Source organism: Hippichthys cyanospilos, chromosome 17, assembly GCF_059441005.1.
Source record: "Hippichthys cyanospilos isolate Australia breed blue-spotted pipefish chromosome 17, RoL_Hcya_1.0, whole genome shotgun sequence".
Lineage (NCBI taxonomy): Eukaryota > Metazoa > Chordata > Actinopteri > Syngnathiformes > Syngnathidae > Hippichthys > Hippichthys cyanospilos.
In genome coordinates, this window is record NC_142385.1 from 1,982,926 (window position 1) to 2,000,203 (window position 17,278).

Consider the following 17,278-nt stretch of genomic DNA (forward strand, 5'->3'; position numbering starts at 1 on the left):
GAAAGCAAATGATTCGGTCAAGAAACGTTTAATCTTCTGCTCTATTTGTTTCTCTTTTTCCTTTTGGGATTCATGGATCGTTTTTTTCGTATTTTGCAAGAGCCTCCCAAAAAAACGTGCTTTGCAGGCTATGGTGCTAATCTAATCTGTGTTCCCCCTATTTTATTCCATTTTCTTTCACTTTTGAAAAAGCTCCAGGCCACTAGGGTGGTGATAAAGAACCACAGGCAGGCAAGTATCCCTCCAGCCACTCCACCGAGTCTTTGAGAATAATAATGACATTAATAGAAATGTTACAGTATGATGGAGGAAAGGTGTATTGACAATAATGCTAATGATAGAGACACTTAAAAAAATAAAGACTAAGAAAATACAGTGAAGATACATTAAGATAAATTTAGGAGTACAAAACTCTCATGGACGTTGAAACACAAAACAAGTGTATTGCACTGTCTTCTCCGCGCACCAACACACACACACACATACACAGACATGCACTCCCATCATGCATACACAGCAGCTCGAGCAGCGAGAGCCACAGACAGATTATTAAAGCACTCAGCACCGGGACAACTGTGTGAGAGCGGTGGTCTATGTGGAGCAGTCATGTCTGACATGGAGGATGGTTGGTTTGATGGACTATCCTTCCTTTCTCCACAGAGCCCGGGACCAACGTCGCCCACCAGGAAACAGAACAAGGAGACCACAGTGACGGTGAGTGGGAACACTTTCCATAAACTACCTCAGGCTCTGTTCAGTAAAAATCAAACATCTCATTTAATACCAAGTGAGGAATGCTTCCAGTTTGAAAAAAAGGCCAGATATTCCTGTTGGGATTGTTGTTTCATCCCACCAATATAGTTGAAGTACATCACCTGTGAGCGCATAATTTAAATGTGAGTAAAATTCCTTCCACTGGTCTAGTGCACAAAACAGATAATATTTTTATTGTATCTCGCTGACTGTTTTGTTTTTACTGAGCAGACTGCAACAAAATTAACAATATAGAGTGCAAAGGTCAGTCTTGTTTTTCAGCTGCAGCTGAGCTATTTCGAAATACTGAATAGTTGAGCATAATCCATTTCTGTTTGTTGCTGTGTATTACTTATTTTTTGTAGTGTTTACAAACCCTTATCCCCCAATATCTATTTTCCTCAACTGGAAAACCAAACAATCACCACAGGTGATTTGTAGTAAAAACATCCTGTATTTCTGTATTTCGGTAGATACATCCGGAACTGGCCGTGAAAGCTGACAATCCGCGAAGTAGCGCCCCCACTTTTCACGTTAAAAAAAAACAAAACAAAAACCAACAACAAAAATGTTTTTAATTTTTCTAAACGTGAAAAGTCTTCACGCCATACCTATTATTTAAGCCAAATATTACTGCAGTACACATATTTACTTAAATCTTAACTTATAAACCTTATACACTGTACAGTCAGTGGACTTCTTGGGGAAAGAGAGAGAGAGAGACTGCGTAGGCTGTACTGGAGCACCTCATCCACAAAGCAGCTCAGATCAAGGAGCGGTCAGACTCATATGGCTCAACAATGTGGCTTTTATTTTGCTTACAACTTCACAACTGAACGTGGCAACTCCAAAACAATAAACCGAGCCGCCGTCACCTGCCAATACAATGTAAACAAGCCCCCACTGAATGTTAAAGTACCCTACTTAGCTGCCCCATTACATGCCCGCTCCAATCAGAACAAACAAAGGACCTCCGCCTGCTTACACATTCACGGATGCAATCCACATTCATGCACATCAACCCAGCAGCAACAAAGAATTTACAACATACAGTAACTGTTCCCTTTTTCCTTTGAAGTCTCGCGCAGCCGCGGTCATATTAGCAGTGGCTCGGACATTGAATTAAAGTCTAATCTGTACATGAATAAATATTATTACAATGGAGAGTTTACTCTTGAGATACCATTTTATCATAAAAGCAATCTACGTAAGACATTTCCAGCGATCTGGCAAACGTCTGCTCCTTATTCTCTCTGCCTGGACAGTGTGTGTGCCTTTTGCTGTGGGTGCGCTTCATGACTGACACGAACGTTCCTGTGGGGTGAGAGTAGATTAAAACCCTAAGGGCATGCGCCATATACCTCATGAAGTGCACTCCGGCGCTGCTGTTGTCAACACACATGCAGGAGGCAGAGACAGAAGAGCAAAGACGATGTTCACCAGACTGTTGGGAACCTCTCTACAGTACACAGTGTTAATGGTGCACTGCTTCCCCTCCTGAGACGCTGGATGGTGGACTGAGTCGTTTTCCATGGCCCCATCAAATTCCTCCCACACCTGAGTTTTTGCCATTTACATAGATCATGGCTGTCTAATTATAAGACATATTGTGTGTTATTAAAATGATAAAATGTGCCTACTTTTACTTCGTATATTGAGGAACATACTGTTGTGGTTATGAGGGGCAAGGGGTGGTTCAGGAGCAAGATAAGACTGCGAGGCAATCTACGCATGAGCATAGATGCAACTACTGAAAATGATGTCGCAGTAATAAAGTGATTTGAAATTTCAATCTTTTATGATTTTCGACACACCTGAATATTAATCTGTCTAAAAGTCAGCTCTGTCTGACACGCCAAAAGCTCCTCCCATTTCAAGGTGCGGATATTGTTTGGTTGCACATCATCTATGCTATACTTCGTCCTCATCATTTCTTCAAACATCCTCGTTACTCTTCCATGGGTAGTCATTTTGGGGCCGCGTCCAATTTGTTTGAAATGGAGGTCTCCATAAATGCTTTTTTTTTTTCATTTTAATTAATCCAAGTGACGACTCTGGCCGGATCAGAGCGTGGAAAGTTGCACTGAGCAGTTTTTCTTCCCCCACCTGCTGACATCCATGTTATGTGATCATAATTAAGTTGTTTTTTATTGACTCCCTGTGCAATTGAAGGTCGTTTCAGAACAACATTGCATTGTTTATATTGAGAGTTGCGACATGCTACTAACTTGAGTGAGTTTGTGAATTTGAAAGATTAGCCAATCAAGTTAGCTACTGTTTTATTGCAGTGTGTTTTCTTCTGTCATCTGTTGTGGAATTTTTTGTATTTAGGCGAAATCAGTAAAATAGTGTGGAAAACAAATTATCATTTGGGTTTCTGAAGCTTAATTTGAAGCTTCAGTTAGACACAAGTCTAACAGAGCAGTCTAGTGATAAGATAGCCTTTGTTATCATTACACCTGCAGTACAAGGCAACGAAATTTTGACTTCACGAAACATAATCTAGAGAAGATTTTTATTCATACAAGAAAATGACTGTTACAGCAATAAATGCCGAAGGCATAGTCTGCGCGTAGCTGGGGTTTTTGCAAACGAGCAGTAAATGTCTCCGGTTTGCCCTCATTTCTATACAAGCCTGGGTTTTTAAAACTTTTTTTTTTTCAATTATTAAAGCAGACCTCTAGAATACTCTGATCCAAGTGGAGATTTGTCAAATTCTCTGGATCCACATTTGCATATATCAATCATAAATCAGAGTTTTATCTCAACACTCTGTGACAAACATCCTCTGGTTTTACAAGCCTGACTTCTATTCGAAAACCAACATGGAAGCCCATCGCCTCAAAACTGCGATGGTTGTAACCATTCTCTGAGTGGTACAGTGTCTGCTTGCTTAATTTTGCTATCTCAACTATTCAAACAACTCAAGCAAAGGATGGCTGTAAGGTTGCCTCTTTGGTGGCACGTAATAACGGTACAACCAATTCATATTTCCCGCCAAAATGGTGCAACAGATCAAAACACATTATTTCAGTTGGATTGTAGCTTAAAGTCACAGAAAGGAAAATTTTGGACCGGTAATCGATCGATCTATCTATCTAAGGCACGCAGAGACAAAACACATTCACGCACCCAATCACACCTAAGGACAATTCAGTATGTCCAATTCACCTGCCATGCATGTTTTTGGAATGTGGGAGGAAGCCAGAGTGCCCGGTGGGAACCCACGTGAGCTCGTGGAGAACCTGCAAACTCCACCCAGGAAGGCATATATATATATATATATATATATATATATATATATATATATATATATATTACCATGCTCACACGTACGCATTACTGGGCTACACAGGCTATTTTCAGGACCTTTTAAATGTCAACAAACCTGCATCAGCCATTGAAACTTGTCATTATATGTGATGCTGTCAAAACTTTAAAAAAATAATAATAAAACATAATAAATAAAATAATATAAATATAATAATAAAACGTTTGGATTGACTGCCATACGGCGAATTCGCATTACGATCCCAAACATGGAATGGATTAATCTCGTAAACCGGGGGCCCACTGTATGTTATAATTTGCATATTTTTTGTATGAATATGTGGGCCCCTGGTTTATGAGATGATCTAATACAAGTTAACCCTAACCCTAGCATAATCGCCGAGTCCGGTGTGTCCTCCGTCAGCTATGTTTCAGTGAAAGTGAAAGCACAACACTCTCTGATCTCACAATGAATGCTAGTCTGGGTTCTCAGCTCGTCACTCTCATTCCCGAGCGAGCAGACGTGAACTAGCAGCAGGCTAGGTACTAGTGGTCTAGCAGCCCTAGCTTTTAGCCTAGTGTGAAGGCCTTCCCTCTTGCCTCGTTTCCACCTCAGCTGCTTCGTAGCCGGAGCTGCTGCTGCATTGTCCAGGCATAACAGAAAGCCAAATTCTGCGAGGCAAAATGAAAGCGGGTGATGAAGTTTACCAATGTTCAGAAGTGCCTCCCCGCTGTAGCATACAGTTGCGTGTGAGTGACGTATGTTCAAACAATAAATGTTATAAAAAATACAGCAAGAATACATAAAAAGAAGCGTACGGTACCATAGAAAATACCAGGATTTCACCCTGAAATTATATTTAGGAATTACGGTATATGTTGCTCTTTTAATTTGAAACTAGTGGAAAGCAAGAAGCCAGCGTATCGTGCGATATGCGCTCATATGACCTGGTTTGCACTCTGATGTTCTATGTACCTTTATAATATTTTACCCCTGGCAGTTTGGTCAAATTCAGAGTTGTATGACTGCAGGGGCATTTGACTTCTGACTGAACTTGTCAGCATGTTCTCACCACTGCAGTGAAATATTACTTTTGTTGTTATGGGATCTGACTTCAGATCCTCAGAGACAATTGCTTGTTGCTGCAGTTTCATCTAAGGCTCCTATGTCACTATTGAGGGGTGAACGTTGGTGTTGTTGGCGAGGTTTACGACTCATTTTCATCTTGTCAATTCTTTAGATGTTCTTTTTGGTATACTGTAGTAAACACCCCTTTGGTTCTCTTTAGAGGAGAAAAATTGCTAAATGCGTCAATTATTTCCTCAATCATTTTTCAGCATAGTAGATGTTACTCAAGTCAGATTATAAATCATTATCACAGCTGTTAATTTCTGTAATTTCAATATGCACTTAATTTATGTTGTTGCCATCTTCCTACAATGAACTGTTTGTTTGTTTTTTTTGTACTGGCAAATTGCATTTTACAAATTGCCCCAACGTTTTCCAGGTTGTGCTTGTATAAATTAGCCTGCCCTCTTTGTGATGCGCTTTTGTTTTGTCTCACCCTCCCTAGATTAATTGTGTGACTTTCCCTCTGCCTGCCTCTATGTCAGAGCAACACCTGCTTAAACCAAATGAATGGAGTTACTGTGATTACTTCTGGGTGAGTTTACTTTAATATTTTACAGCATATGCACAATCACTTCGAATAGACACAATTCAAAACTACTACTCTAAAATCAAAAGTCACATCTACAGAGAAATGCATGCCTTTTTTACGTGGACCAAGTAAGCGGAACCGAATTACAATAATTCCTTTTGTTTCACAAAATAACATTCCTGTGTGCTCATGTGGACATTTACAACACGGTACCCTTTCATGTTTCAGTTGCCCTGACCGCTGTGCATGCTAGGAATCAGTGTCTGCCTTTGTGAAATTTACTACAGAGATAATAGATTGCGTCAATATGGAGAGACAACACAAGATCATGCTGGCCTCTGTGGAAGTCTCCATCTCCTGCAGTTCAATCTCTATCACGTCTTATGTTTGTTGCAAAAACACTACAATGTACTACTGTATATCTGCAAATTTATCTGCAGCACAATTTTATTCTAATGCGGACTACATCATCACTCAATAGAGTTTATTTGTGAATCTGAGTGGGAGTTGGCCACTTACAGATTCTCAAATTGTGGCTTAAGACAGATTGTCATAATTTGGATCTGGTTCTGACTTGTTTTTTTTTAACTATCCCAAGGGTAGGGTGCTCCAGTAACGTGAGTTGGATCCTGCTTGTTCTCGTTGTCTTTCTTTCAACACACCTAATTCAGATGATCAGCTCAGCAGCGAGCTCTGTGGAATACTGATAGCGGTCCTGATCATTTGAATCCTTGATCCTGTTGTTAGCCTACTCATTGGAAGGAACACCAAATATTTATGTGTCATTCATAACTACGGTTAGTGCCATCGTAAACTGAAATGCCCCCTGTAGGTTTTTGGCCTTGCCACATGTGACCCACCTGAGAATTTCATTGCTATGGGAATATGAAATTAAATAACTTATCACAATCAGAAAAATGCATCTAAATAAAAATGTGATTATAAAGTGATCCTGATCTCAATTTCAGTGTGATCATGTTAGGTGGCAGATAGTGTGGACACAAATCCAGAGAGGAAAAAGCAGGGGTGATTATGAGCTATTTATTTGCATCAAACATAACAGGTTTCTTTGCTGGAGGTTTTGCATCCTGGTCAAGGCTGAGAAGGGTGCATGCCCAGTGCAGAGGTCAAGTTGGTGGAGGTCAGGTGTGAGGCAGATGAGCAGCATACAAAGCCAGGCATCAGATTGGAGTTGCCATTGAGCATCTCATTTGGAAGCGTAGTTGTATCCAAGTTGCATTTAACCCTTTGCTGGGCACAGCAGCCACTTTCAACCAAAAGTCTGAACAGGCGAAAATTATTATTGAATTAACCTAATGATTCAGGAAAATAGAAGTTCATAAAATTAATTTTATGTTCAGTAGGTTATTCAATTTCATTATTTTAAAAACACAGATTCTCACCCATACTAGAATTGTGCTACCCAACTTGTCACGTGCCACCTCTTGTTGTTGTTGTTTTTTTTTGGACAATATTTTATTAAGAGTTAAGTTATTTCATTTTGCTAACAGATATCTTCTATGATTCAAAAGACAACACTTTTTGTTGATTATTTTTGTGAACCAATACAAATGTTTATACAAAAGTTTGAAAGGTTATACAAATGTTTATACCAATAAAAAGTTTGAAATGTTCTCATGTTTTAAGTTGGTTATTTTAAAGGTTCTAAATCAGACACATATGTCATGTTTTAAGTCTTTTATTTATTTATTTGTTTGTTTATGTATTTATTTTTAACACCCCAAAATGCTTTGCGCTGGTTAAGGAGTACTTGGCTAAAAAAATATTTCACAGGGAGTACATCACTGAAAAACGGTTGAGGACCACTGCTGTATGACATAATAAAGCAAACTGAAGGTCCATAGTAAGCAATTTATATATCAAGGAACAAACCACTCAAAAGAGTTAATATGGGACACATTATGACAAAATTGACAATGGTGTCAAATACATGCCTATAGCAACTTGTTTGGTAACTGATAACGAGCATTTTAATTTTTAAGGTCTGAGGTTATTACATGTTGAAATTTAATTTTGACTACAACATTGTTTTATCGGTAATTGTATGTAACTCAGCAAGGTTGGGAACAACATTCTAATTACCATGGTGCCTGCTGCACTCAAAAAGCAGCTTGCGCTCTTACCAGTTTGCTTACTTATAAAACCATTAATTACACTGAAGTGTGACATTCCAATGTTTAGTGTGAAGTCTTTGTTTAAAGTGTTTACTGTGTGCTTGCTGTGTTTATTTTTTTAGACTGATAAGAAGGATCCCCAGGTCAACAGTTACATTACAGGGTTTGAAGTTTTGATGCAGAAACAGCTGAAAGGAAAACAAATGCAGAAAGAGATGGCTGAATTTGTACGAGAGAGGTATTATTTAGTTTTATTCCTCTTTTGGGGTTCTTGAATGCATCATTCTCAAGTTACCAAGAAAATTATGCATTTCAATCATGTGGTTTCCTCTTTTTGTGCTACATCACTGTGTTGCACAACATGGGAAATGCACAGTCCTTGACTGTGTTGAGAATTCACAACAGGTAATGAAACTCTTTACTTCCCTCTCAGGATAAAAATAGAGGAGGAATACGCCAAGAATCTCTCCAAACTTGCCCAGATCCCCCTCGCGAGCCAGGAAGAAGGGTGAGTAATCTTTCCTGATATAGGGTATTATTGTGGATGCTCAGCGCAGGTGCATTTCAACCCTAAAAATGTAGCTGGCTGCTGCTGGCTGCTCTAAAACAACATCATCCATCTCATCTTTGTATGTAATATCAACAGCGGTCAGAAACGGCGCTAAATAAACAAAGATCAATCACAAACGTATGAACTGTTAAACCCAAATCATTTCCAAAACATTTCGGGTGCAGCCCACGCGGCCTGGTACCAGTTGATCAGGACTGGTGGTTGGGGACCGCTGCTCTATAGCAGAGATGCCCATCCGTTGCAACATGGCCCGGTATCAGGCCGTGTTACGGATAAACTGGTGTTCCTTGGATAAACTGGTACTGGGCCATATGGGCTGTACCCGAAATAATGATGTTTTGGAACTGATTCAGTTTAACAGTTAATTCATTTGTGCTTTGGCTTGATCTTTGTTTTTTGATGCCGCCGCTGGCCGCTGTTGATATTACATTTTGTGGTGAGAAGGATGTTGTGGCTTTAATTGAGAGCAGTCAGTTCGTGACGCACACATTGTTCTGTCTCTCTGTGAAATCTGGACCACGACTGTCTACAAGTTGTACTTTCTTTGTAAGAATGTTTTCAATTATGATACTATGACCAAAATTTGTTTGTTTCTTGATCCAACAACTTGTGACTGTGGATAACATGCTAGCTAATGTCAGCTTGTTATACAATGCTGCCTTGTATGCGTTTAGCTCGTTAGCATTTTTGTTTGTGCCTTCTAAAGAGCCCCTAAAGCAGTGTTTCTCAACTATATATTGCCAGGCCCCCCCTAGAAAAGAGAAAACTTTTTGCGCCCCCCCCCCCCCCCCCTCGTCGATGCACTGACTATAAATAAGATTATTATTGATGAAAATTGTTTAAGTATACCTACACATGTATCCTTTTTAACATTAACAACAGAAAAACGCAATATAAATCAACTTTCAACGACTGTTAATTATTTTTAATCACGTTTATATGGGTTACAGCTTAGTCTAAAAGGAAAAAACGAAGCAAGTGTCCCAAAGTGCCTGAAACTAAAAGAACATGATCAAAATTATTACTTTATTGCAATTACATTCCACATGACAAAAACAAAGCCTTTTTCCTAGGATCATCCACGCCACCCCTGGCATCACCTCGCTCCCCCCAGGGGGGCCCCATCCCACTATTTGGGAAGCACTGCCCTAAAGTGATGTGAAGGGTTTTCTTTCTTTTTTTTTTTTTTTGCGAGATCTTGCACTACTTTTGCGAGATCCCGCAATAGTTTTGCGAGATCTCGCAATCTTATTTCCTACATCAGTGAACTGAAAGTAAAACAATCAAAGCAATGGAGCAGCCTGAGCCTACAAATCATCTGTGGGAGAAGTTTATTGACTTTTATTTTAGTATTGGCCTAATATACAAGTATAAAGACATCAAATCCATTCTTGCACGTAGACATGACTTTGACATAAGTGAGAGACATCTGAAAAGAATATTAAGGGCGAGGGGGCTTTCTCGTCGTAATAGGTACGAAAGTAAAGTTCGCAAGTCAGTGTCAGATTGGGAGTTTCGCAATCAATATCTCTCAGTCAAAACGCTGTCTGAACACCAATGATGGCTCTATCCCTCATGAACAACACAGACTTCTTGCCACAATGTAAATAAGACATTTGTAAAATAGTTAAACCGTCTTTTTCATTGAAAAACACAAAACAAAACAAGAATGTTTAAAACAATTATAGCAAAAACATAAACAAAACAAAAATTGTACATAAGTGAAACCCTATGTGCCAAGTCACGGTCCTCATTTTTATTTCTATGAGGATAAGTAAATATTCTCAGTCGTTTCATTAGTCTATCAATAAAATGGTGTGTGTGTGCTACCACTTGTTTACTGATGGTGAGAAGTGTTTTTGTTCCTGATAATTAGAGTCTAAATTTAAAAGGCGACCAAGAAAATAATTTTAAACTTATGATGTTGAGTCTTATCCTCTTAAACTGCTGAAGCTGCACATTTGGAGAATCATCAACGCTTGAGTGAGGGGGTACTAATGGTATGTACCATGGTACTAATGGTACTAATGGTATGACAGAAGGATTTATGCTGGGAACCACTGAGCTACAGTAAGCCATACACAAAGCTAGAGTCAGAACTCAAATGAATTCGCATAGATATTAGTGTCTAGCTGATTAAAAAATAATTCCCCTGTTATAGATTAACCTGCAAATGTCCTGTGTAATCCATATTAACCAGAAACAAACAGACATAAAAATGAAGACTGGGACTAGTTGTAGGATTAAAAAAATAAATAAATAAATAAATAAATAAATAGAAAAAAGAGGCTTATCCTCCCTCCTAAACTGCTTAAATGCATATAGGACTTTGACTATATGCAGGGAAGCTGAAGTGGGACAGAATTGTTCCATATAGAACCTTGAGTCAGTCAGCCCACGCTCCGAAAAGTGTAGCACAATATTCCCATTATGTTTCTCACTCAAGCCAGCACTGTTGTCAAGAAGGACAACTGCTGTTTTGTTGGTTGGGTCCTGCCATTTGAGTGCTTCCTGCCCAACATCAGCCAACAATATTTTTCTGAGAATTTACCATTTGTGTGGTAGAAATGCGATTACATGGAATGTATCACATTCGATTCCTGCAATGTATCTAGCCGTTTGAGTTACATCAAGAGAAAATTTGAATTCTGCCTAAGATAAATATTGTTTTTGACATACTTGTTACCTTTAACGTTACTGCATCATGATATGCTGTATTATCCATCCACCCGTTTTCTGTATCTGCTGATCCTCACTAGCATCGCTGGCTTGCTGGTGCCTATACCAGTGGTAGATGGGAGACACCCTGAAATGGTCGCCAGCCAATTAAAGGATACTGTATTGTAATTAGCCAATTATTGTGTAGATCACGTGTGTATAGGTTGCTCGTAAATATTTTCCAACTGATTTAGTCTTGAGCGATCTTCTCCACCTCCATTAGGCTCCTCCATGTGTTTTTTGGTCTTACTGGATTTCTTTTGGGTGACTTGATAAATTGTTCATTTTAAAAAGAGAATAAAAAAAAAAAGTCACAATTTAAGACGAATTGTGCACGTCCAATCAAATCCCTGTTGTCCAATCAGCATTGAGTCTACAGCCCTCTACTCTACCTACACCAAACTCATCCAGTAGGAAAAAGTTACTGTGCTCCTTTTTTCTTGTATGCTTTTTTTCTTGCATGCTCCTTTTTTCTTGTGTGCTCATTTTCAGGTGTTTTTTTCTTGTGTGTTCTTTTTTCTGTTTTTTCTCATGTTTTTTTTCTTTTTGTATGTTTTTATTGTGTGCTCCTTTTTTCTTGCATGCTCTTTTTTTCGTGCGTGCTCTTCTTTTCTTGCATGCTCTTCGTTTCTTGCACGCGCTTTTTTTCCTTCTGTGCCCTTTTTTTTCCATGCGGTCACTGTTTTTGCTTGTTTTATTTTCTTGCATGCTCCTTTTTTCTTGCTTCTCTTTTGTAAGGTGTTTTTGTTTTTGTCTACCTTTTTTGTTGTTGGCATAGTTTTTTGTTCATGTGATTTGCACTTCAGGGCCACCCTTTTGGATTTTTTTGAACCCTTAAAATTAGACACAAAGTTAGAATTGTTTTGAGAGCCATCTTGTAAGATTCCAAAATCGGGCATACTGACTTAATTTTGGTTCATAAAGTTTCGTACAATCAAATGTGCAAGTACAAAAAGTGTCATCTATTTTCAAAGATGCAGCTTGTTGAGTCAATGCTGCAAGCAGCCAATCATATTCTGCATCATTTAAATGCCCCCTTTGTCATAAAAAAAAGAAAAACAGCACTCATTAATAGTGATAGACAGTATTAGCGGTTATTGAAATCTTGACTTTTTAACAATAAACCATCAAAACAGTTTTCACCTGTGCCTAGTTGAAATTATGTTTTCCTTACTAAATTCGTTCACAAAACATGGAAACAAAACACAGCTGTACCTTTAACTGTTGCATGATGCTTTCAAGAGTTTGTGTGGTTTTAGATGCCTAAACATACCCACATATTTTCTTCAAAGTTCATAATACATTATAATCTGACAAATTGACAATTTTTACATCTACAATGGGCCCCTGTGTTACGAGATTAATCCGTTCTGCGGTTGGTCTCATGAGGCAAATCCTCCGTATGACGGGCAATCCAAACATATGATAAATAGCTAATGCGTTAAGAACCCCAGGTAAAAAAACATCAAAATTGTACATACATATTAAAAATTGGTACCAAAATAGTATAGTATACAGTAAGTATATAGTAAGTGCTACGTATATGTAATGTACATGTATACAATCAGAAAACATCATAAATAAAAAATATAGAAAGGATTTATTTGCCTTTGAGTGGCGCTTATTATGCCCATATTCCCTTATAAGGGTAGCCTAGGCTAGGCTAGCTTCGTATTTCTTGATTATTTACACCATCGTTTCCACGGAAATCATCATCTTACTTCTCTCTTTAACATAACTAGCAATCTTGGGACCCATGGCTAACCAATTCACGTTTGAATTAAGCAGTAAAATGCACTTTAATTACAGTTTTGTAAGATGCACCTTTGAGAGTCTTCTGACCAGATGCTTCACAGCCTGGTACGACAGCTGCTCAGGCACAAAACGGAAGGCATTGAGTAGGGTGGTGCACACTGCAAAAAACATCACCGGATATGAGTTGCCTGGCCCGGAAGACCTCTAAACCCTCTTCACTTAGATTCCACCCACCCCCGTAAAAGGCTTTCTCTTTACTGAGGTCCAAGAAAGTGTGGGGCTTGAAGAACCTGCCAGTCCACACTAGCTGACTAAGAACTAATTTATTTCCACAAGCCCTCAGACTGTTGATCAATAGCGCTACAAGAATTGCAACAACTTTAAATGTAAAACAACACACTTTTCCCTGATGTTACTTTATAGGTACTGTCTCTTAGAATTTTAATGTTTTTTTTTAATCTCATTTTATCCTTTATACATATACATATTCGGAATTTGATGTGACATTCTTCTTCATGAGTTTTCAACTTCTTCTGTCTGTGATTATGTAGGGGCCACCCAGTGTCCAAAATGAAACACTGTTACGTCTTTCACATTCTTTGCTACTTAATATAACATTGATAATCTACTACGACGTAGTGTTAACTCTTTATTAGGGTTAGGGCAAAGTAGCACAAAGTCATAGCAAAAGGCGGTGCAACGCAACATGGAACCGGGGTGACCCATAATGCATTGCGTCACAAACTACTGGTTGCATTACAGGTCAAAGTACACACAAACAAGACACCACCATTTTATTCTGTTTAACTCTTTCACTGCCAAGCACTATCAGAAAAGGAAACCTTTGGAGTGCCAGTATATTTAGCATTTTCACTCATCTTTCAAGGCCAACAGAATACAGTGGCCCCCAGTTTATGAAATCCCAGCCTTACATTTTTTTTTTACCTTACGATGTGGACCGCAAAGTTTTTGTGTCCCCTCTTTACGCCATTTTTTTCGTCTTACGACACCTCAAACATGGCGGTCAGTGTGCGTGCGTGATTCTTCTAGTCACTCCGCACTCATACAGTATGTCTATACATGCATCACTGCTTACATCACGAGAATACTGGTCCGCTATTGGTCTGCGTCATGACTTCCTAAGATACTGGTCGACTATTGGTCGGCGTCCCGGAGGCACTAAGATGCTGGTCAGCTATTGGTCGGCGTCACTCGTTTCAAAATGGAACAAGTTAAAGCTTTGTTCTCCTGTGAGTGCTTACAAAACATATTTATTGTACATTTTAGTGCTTAATTCAAACTTAAATTAGTTTGTCATGGGTCCCTAGATTGCTAGTGATGTTAAAGAGAGAAGTAAGAAGATGATTTATATGGAAACGAAGCCAGAGATAATCAACAAATACGAAGAAGGTTAAGCTTGCCTAGCCTAGGCTCACTATAGAATATGGCCACAACAAGTTCGTCACGCCACTCAAAGGTAAATAAATCCTCTCTATATTTTTTTATTTATGGTGTTATTTAATTGTATACATGTATATTATATATAAGCAGCACTCACTATACTATTTTGATACCAATTTTTAATGTGAATATACAATGTTGATGTTTTTACCTGGGGTTTTTCACGCATTAGCTAATTAACATAGGTTTGGATACGACAAATTCACACTAGGATCCCAAGCACGGAACGGATTAATGTCATAAACCGGGGGCCCACTGTATTGTGTGCTATGCCTATGTAAAGATGAGTGCTATCATATGAAAGATAGATTTCCATTCCTGACTTAGTATGTATGTAATATGCAGGGGTGCACATAATTTTTTTCGTGGGTTACTCACATGAGTTACTAGGTGCTTGGTATTCACACTTTCTTGCTGCAATAACCTTCTTTAAAAATAGGTGGGTAGTAATGTGCTGCGTTGTTGCGGTGACGCGGCACGACACAGTGCGGTGGGGCAGAAATACAGTTTGTCGAATCTGCGGAGCAAGTCGAATCTACTGCATTGTTCCTGCACTTTGTCTGCCACTCGGCAAGCGAGCGAATAGCTATTGCTTCTCGATTAGCTTGGTTGTGAGCCACAAGTTGTGCATTCATATGCTCTTTTCATGCTTGTCAAATAAAGGGAGGATTCGCAATTGCATGAAGTGAAGCACGCAACGTTACACAACATTGATTTCTGTCTTTCATGCGCACTGGCGTACCACTAATGTGCATGTCTGGTAATATGTATGTACGTATGTATGAAGTATGTACAGTAATATCTGTGTTGTACGTCCGGCAACACTGCCATCCAATGGTCACTTATCACTACATTGCTCAATTGGCTTAATATTAGATTTATTATTTTTATGACCATTTTAAAACATGAAAATTCTCATCCATGGTACTCAATGATTTCATTTCAATGAATAAATTTTCTTTCCACTAGATATGTGTTTCGATGTATTTATTTAATATACTTAGTTTTAGTGTATTTTATTTAGTGTTCTATACAAAATACTTATTTTATGAACTATGTAAAGACCAGTGATTTAATTTCTATTCATTTCATGCAATTTTGAGAAATATGTTTTAGGGCATACATAGCAAAAATCTACATATTTGTGGCTCCTGAGTTAAAACAGGTTTGACACCCCTGCCTTAGGGCTTAGATAGTATTTAGATTTTATTAGCTTTAATCTTAAAAGCTTTTAGAAACATATTAATGATAACGGTACAGTATGACGCTACCTCTTAAAAGCAAATCTGGGTGTATTAAACCTCCGAGGGATACACTTTGAAACAACCTGCTTTCCTAAAGTCATTCTCCTCTACAAGCTCGCCTTCGTATTTATGCTAATTAGTTATCATCCAGCCTCTTTCTGTCATAATGAATGTCTGTCCTGTGCAGTCTTTGCTTAGTCATATATATTAGCAAATTTATCTTTAAGACAACACAACAAGCCCACAGTTATGTACTGTAGACCCAAGTTAAGCCACAAGGCTGAGGCAGATCACTTGTCTCATTCATCCTAATTACCTGCTGAACTGCATTGGGACCTCCAGCTCTCCAGATTTACGGGGTAGTGGTGTAGCAGCTGAACTTTCGCACTGGGCCCGCTACTCATCCTCAGCTGTGTGTGCTAACTGTCATAAGATTCACTGCTCCCTTTCCATGACACTTTCTGCCCATTTTTTGACATAAAGGTCTATGTGGTCCCTCTTAGGACGCTGGGGGAGGCTTGGGCCCAGTTGAAGAAGAGTCTGGCTGATGAAGCGGAGGTTCACCTGAAGTTCTCCTCAAAAGTAATTCCCACTTTTTCCGCTACATAAATGTACATGATCAAACTGCTGTGGATATTAAAAAAATAAATGACGCTTATATACTTTACACATTTCTAATGGACCAAAAATTTTCATCCCTAGGGATAACTTACATTTCACGGTTTAGTTCCAGTTTAATACATAGCTGCTATCTTCTGTTTCTACATGAACATGTGACAAAAATTGACAAGAACAACTTTTGCACTTCTTACTTATTTGGTTAAAACCTAAATTACTGAAATTTCCCCATGGAGTTTTTATGATAAATACTCTATACTGTCAAAGCTTACATTCAGATATTTGTTAGGTTTTCATCAATGATGAAGTGCAAAGAATCATCATACGATGTGGGTCAATTTTGCAAGAAAGAAGAATACCAAAGGAAGAAAGTGCGTGTGTGTTTTTTTTTAAGTTTTGATTTGTAAGATAAAATAAGATGAAACAAAAAAAAGTAGAACAAGATACATTGTCATTTAATATTCCAAAATATTATTTTATTAATATATTAATTAATATTATTACATTTTTAAACTGTTGCCCAAATGATAGCTATTGATATTCATCTGTAGATTTATGACAAACAAGATATAAATATGACATTTTTCAAGTGAGCAGCTAAATTGATAGTACTGTATGGGTAAAGGTAAGGGTAAAACGTCGGGAGCATTATCAGTCACAATTGTTTGTAACATTATTTCGTACAGTAAAGACAGTATTTCTATTCCGCTGCGTATGTGAGTAATTTTGGAGTTTGCACATATTGTTTTGTATTGATGACTAACTATTTTCTTTTTGTTCTATATGAATCTGGTCACACGATGGCAGTTCTAGTGTCCTGGTGCATATCCGTTTTGAGAATCACAACCTGCAGTTGTTTTTTACCTGGTGTGTGTTTCCATTTCGGGAAATGTGCTTCCGGTCTGCAGCGCGTTTTGGTAAATGTGTTTGCGTTGTGTTGTGGCATTTGCAGCGCGTTTCCTTTTTGTCGTACGTTTCTGATTTTCAACGCGTTTCCATTTTGCAGCCCGTTTCTGTTTTGAAGCGTGTTTCCCTTTTGCAGCGCCTTTCTGTTTTGCAGCGCGTTTCCGTTTTGGTAAATGTGTTTCCGTT

At 38.5% G+C, this 17,278-nt stretch overlaps 1 protein-coding gene across 3 annotated transcripts in view; it reads left to right on the forward strand.

Moving 5' to 3' along the window:
* The window catches only part of gas7b (growth arrest-specific 7b), an 87,841-nt gene that overhangs the window by 50,918 nt on the left and 19,645 nt on the right, over positions 1-17,278 (forward strand). For all 3 annotated transcript variants that reach the window (XM_088439865.1, XM_088439866.1, XM_088439867.1), the window contains 5 exons: positions 661-714; positions 5,598-5,687; positions 7,942-8,057; positions 8,253-8,327; positions 16,072-16,150. In XM_088439865.1, the coding sequence (XP_088295991.1) occupies positions 661-714; positions 5,598-5,687; positions 7,942-8,057; positions 8,253-8,327; positions 16,072-16,150 (414 nt within the window). The remainder of the gene's footprint in view (positions 1-660; positions 715-5,597; positions 5,688-7,941; positions 8,058-8,252; positions 8,328-16,071; positions 16,151-17,278) is intronic.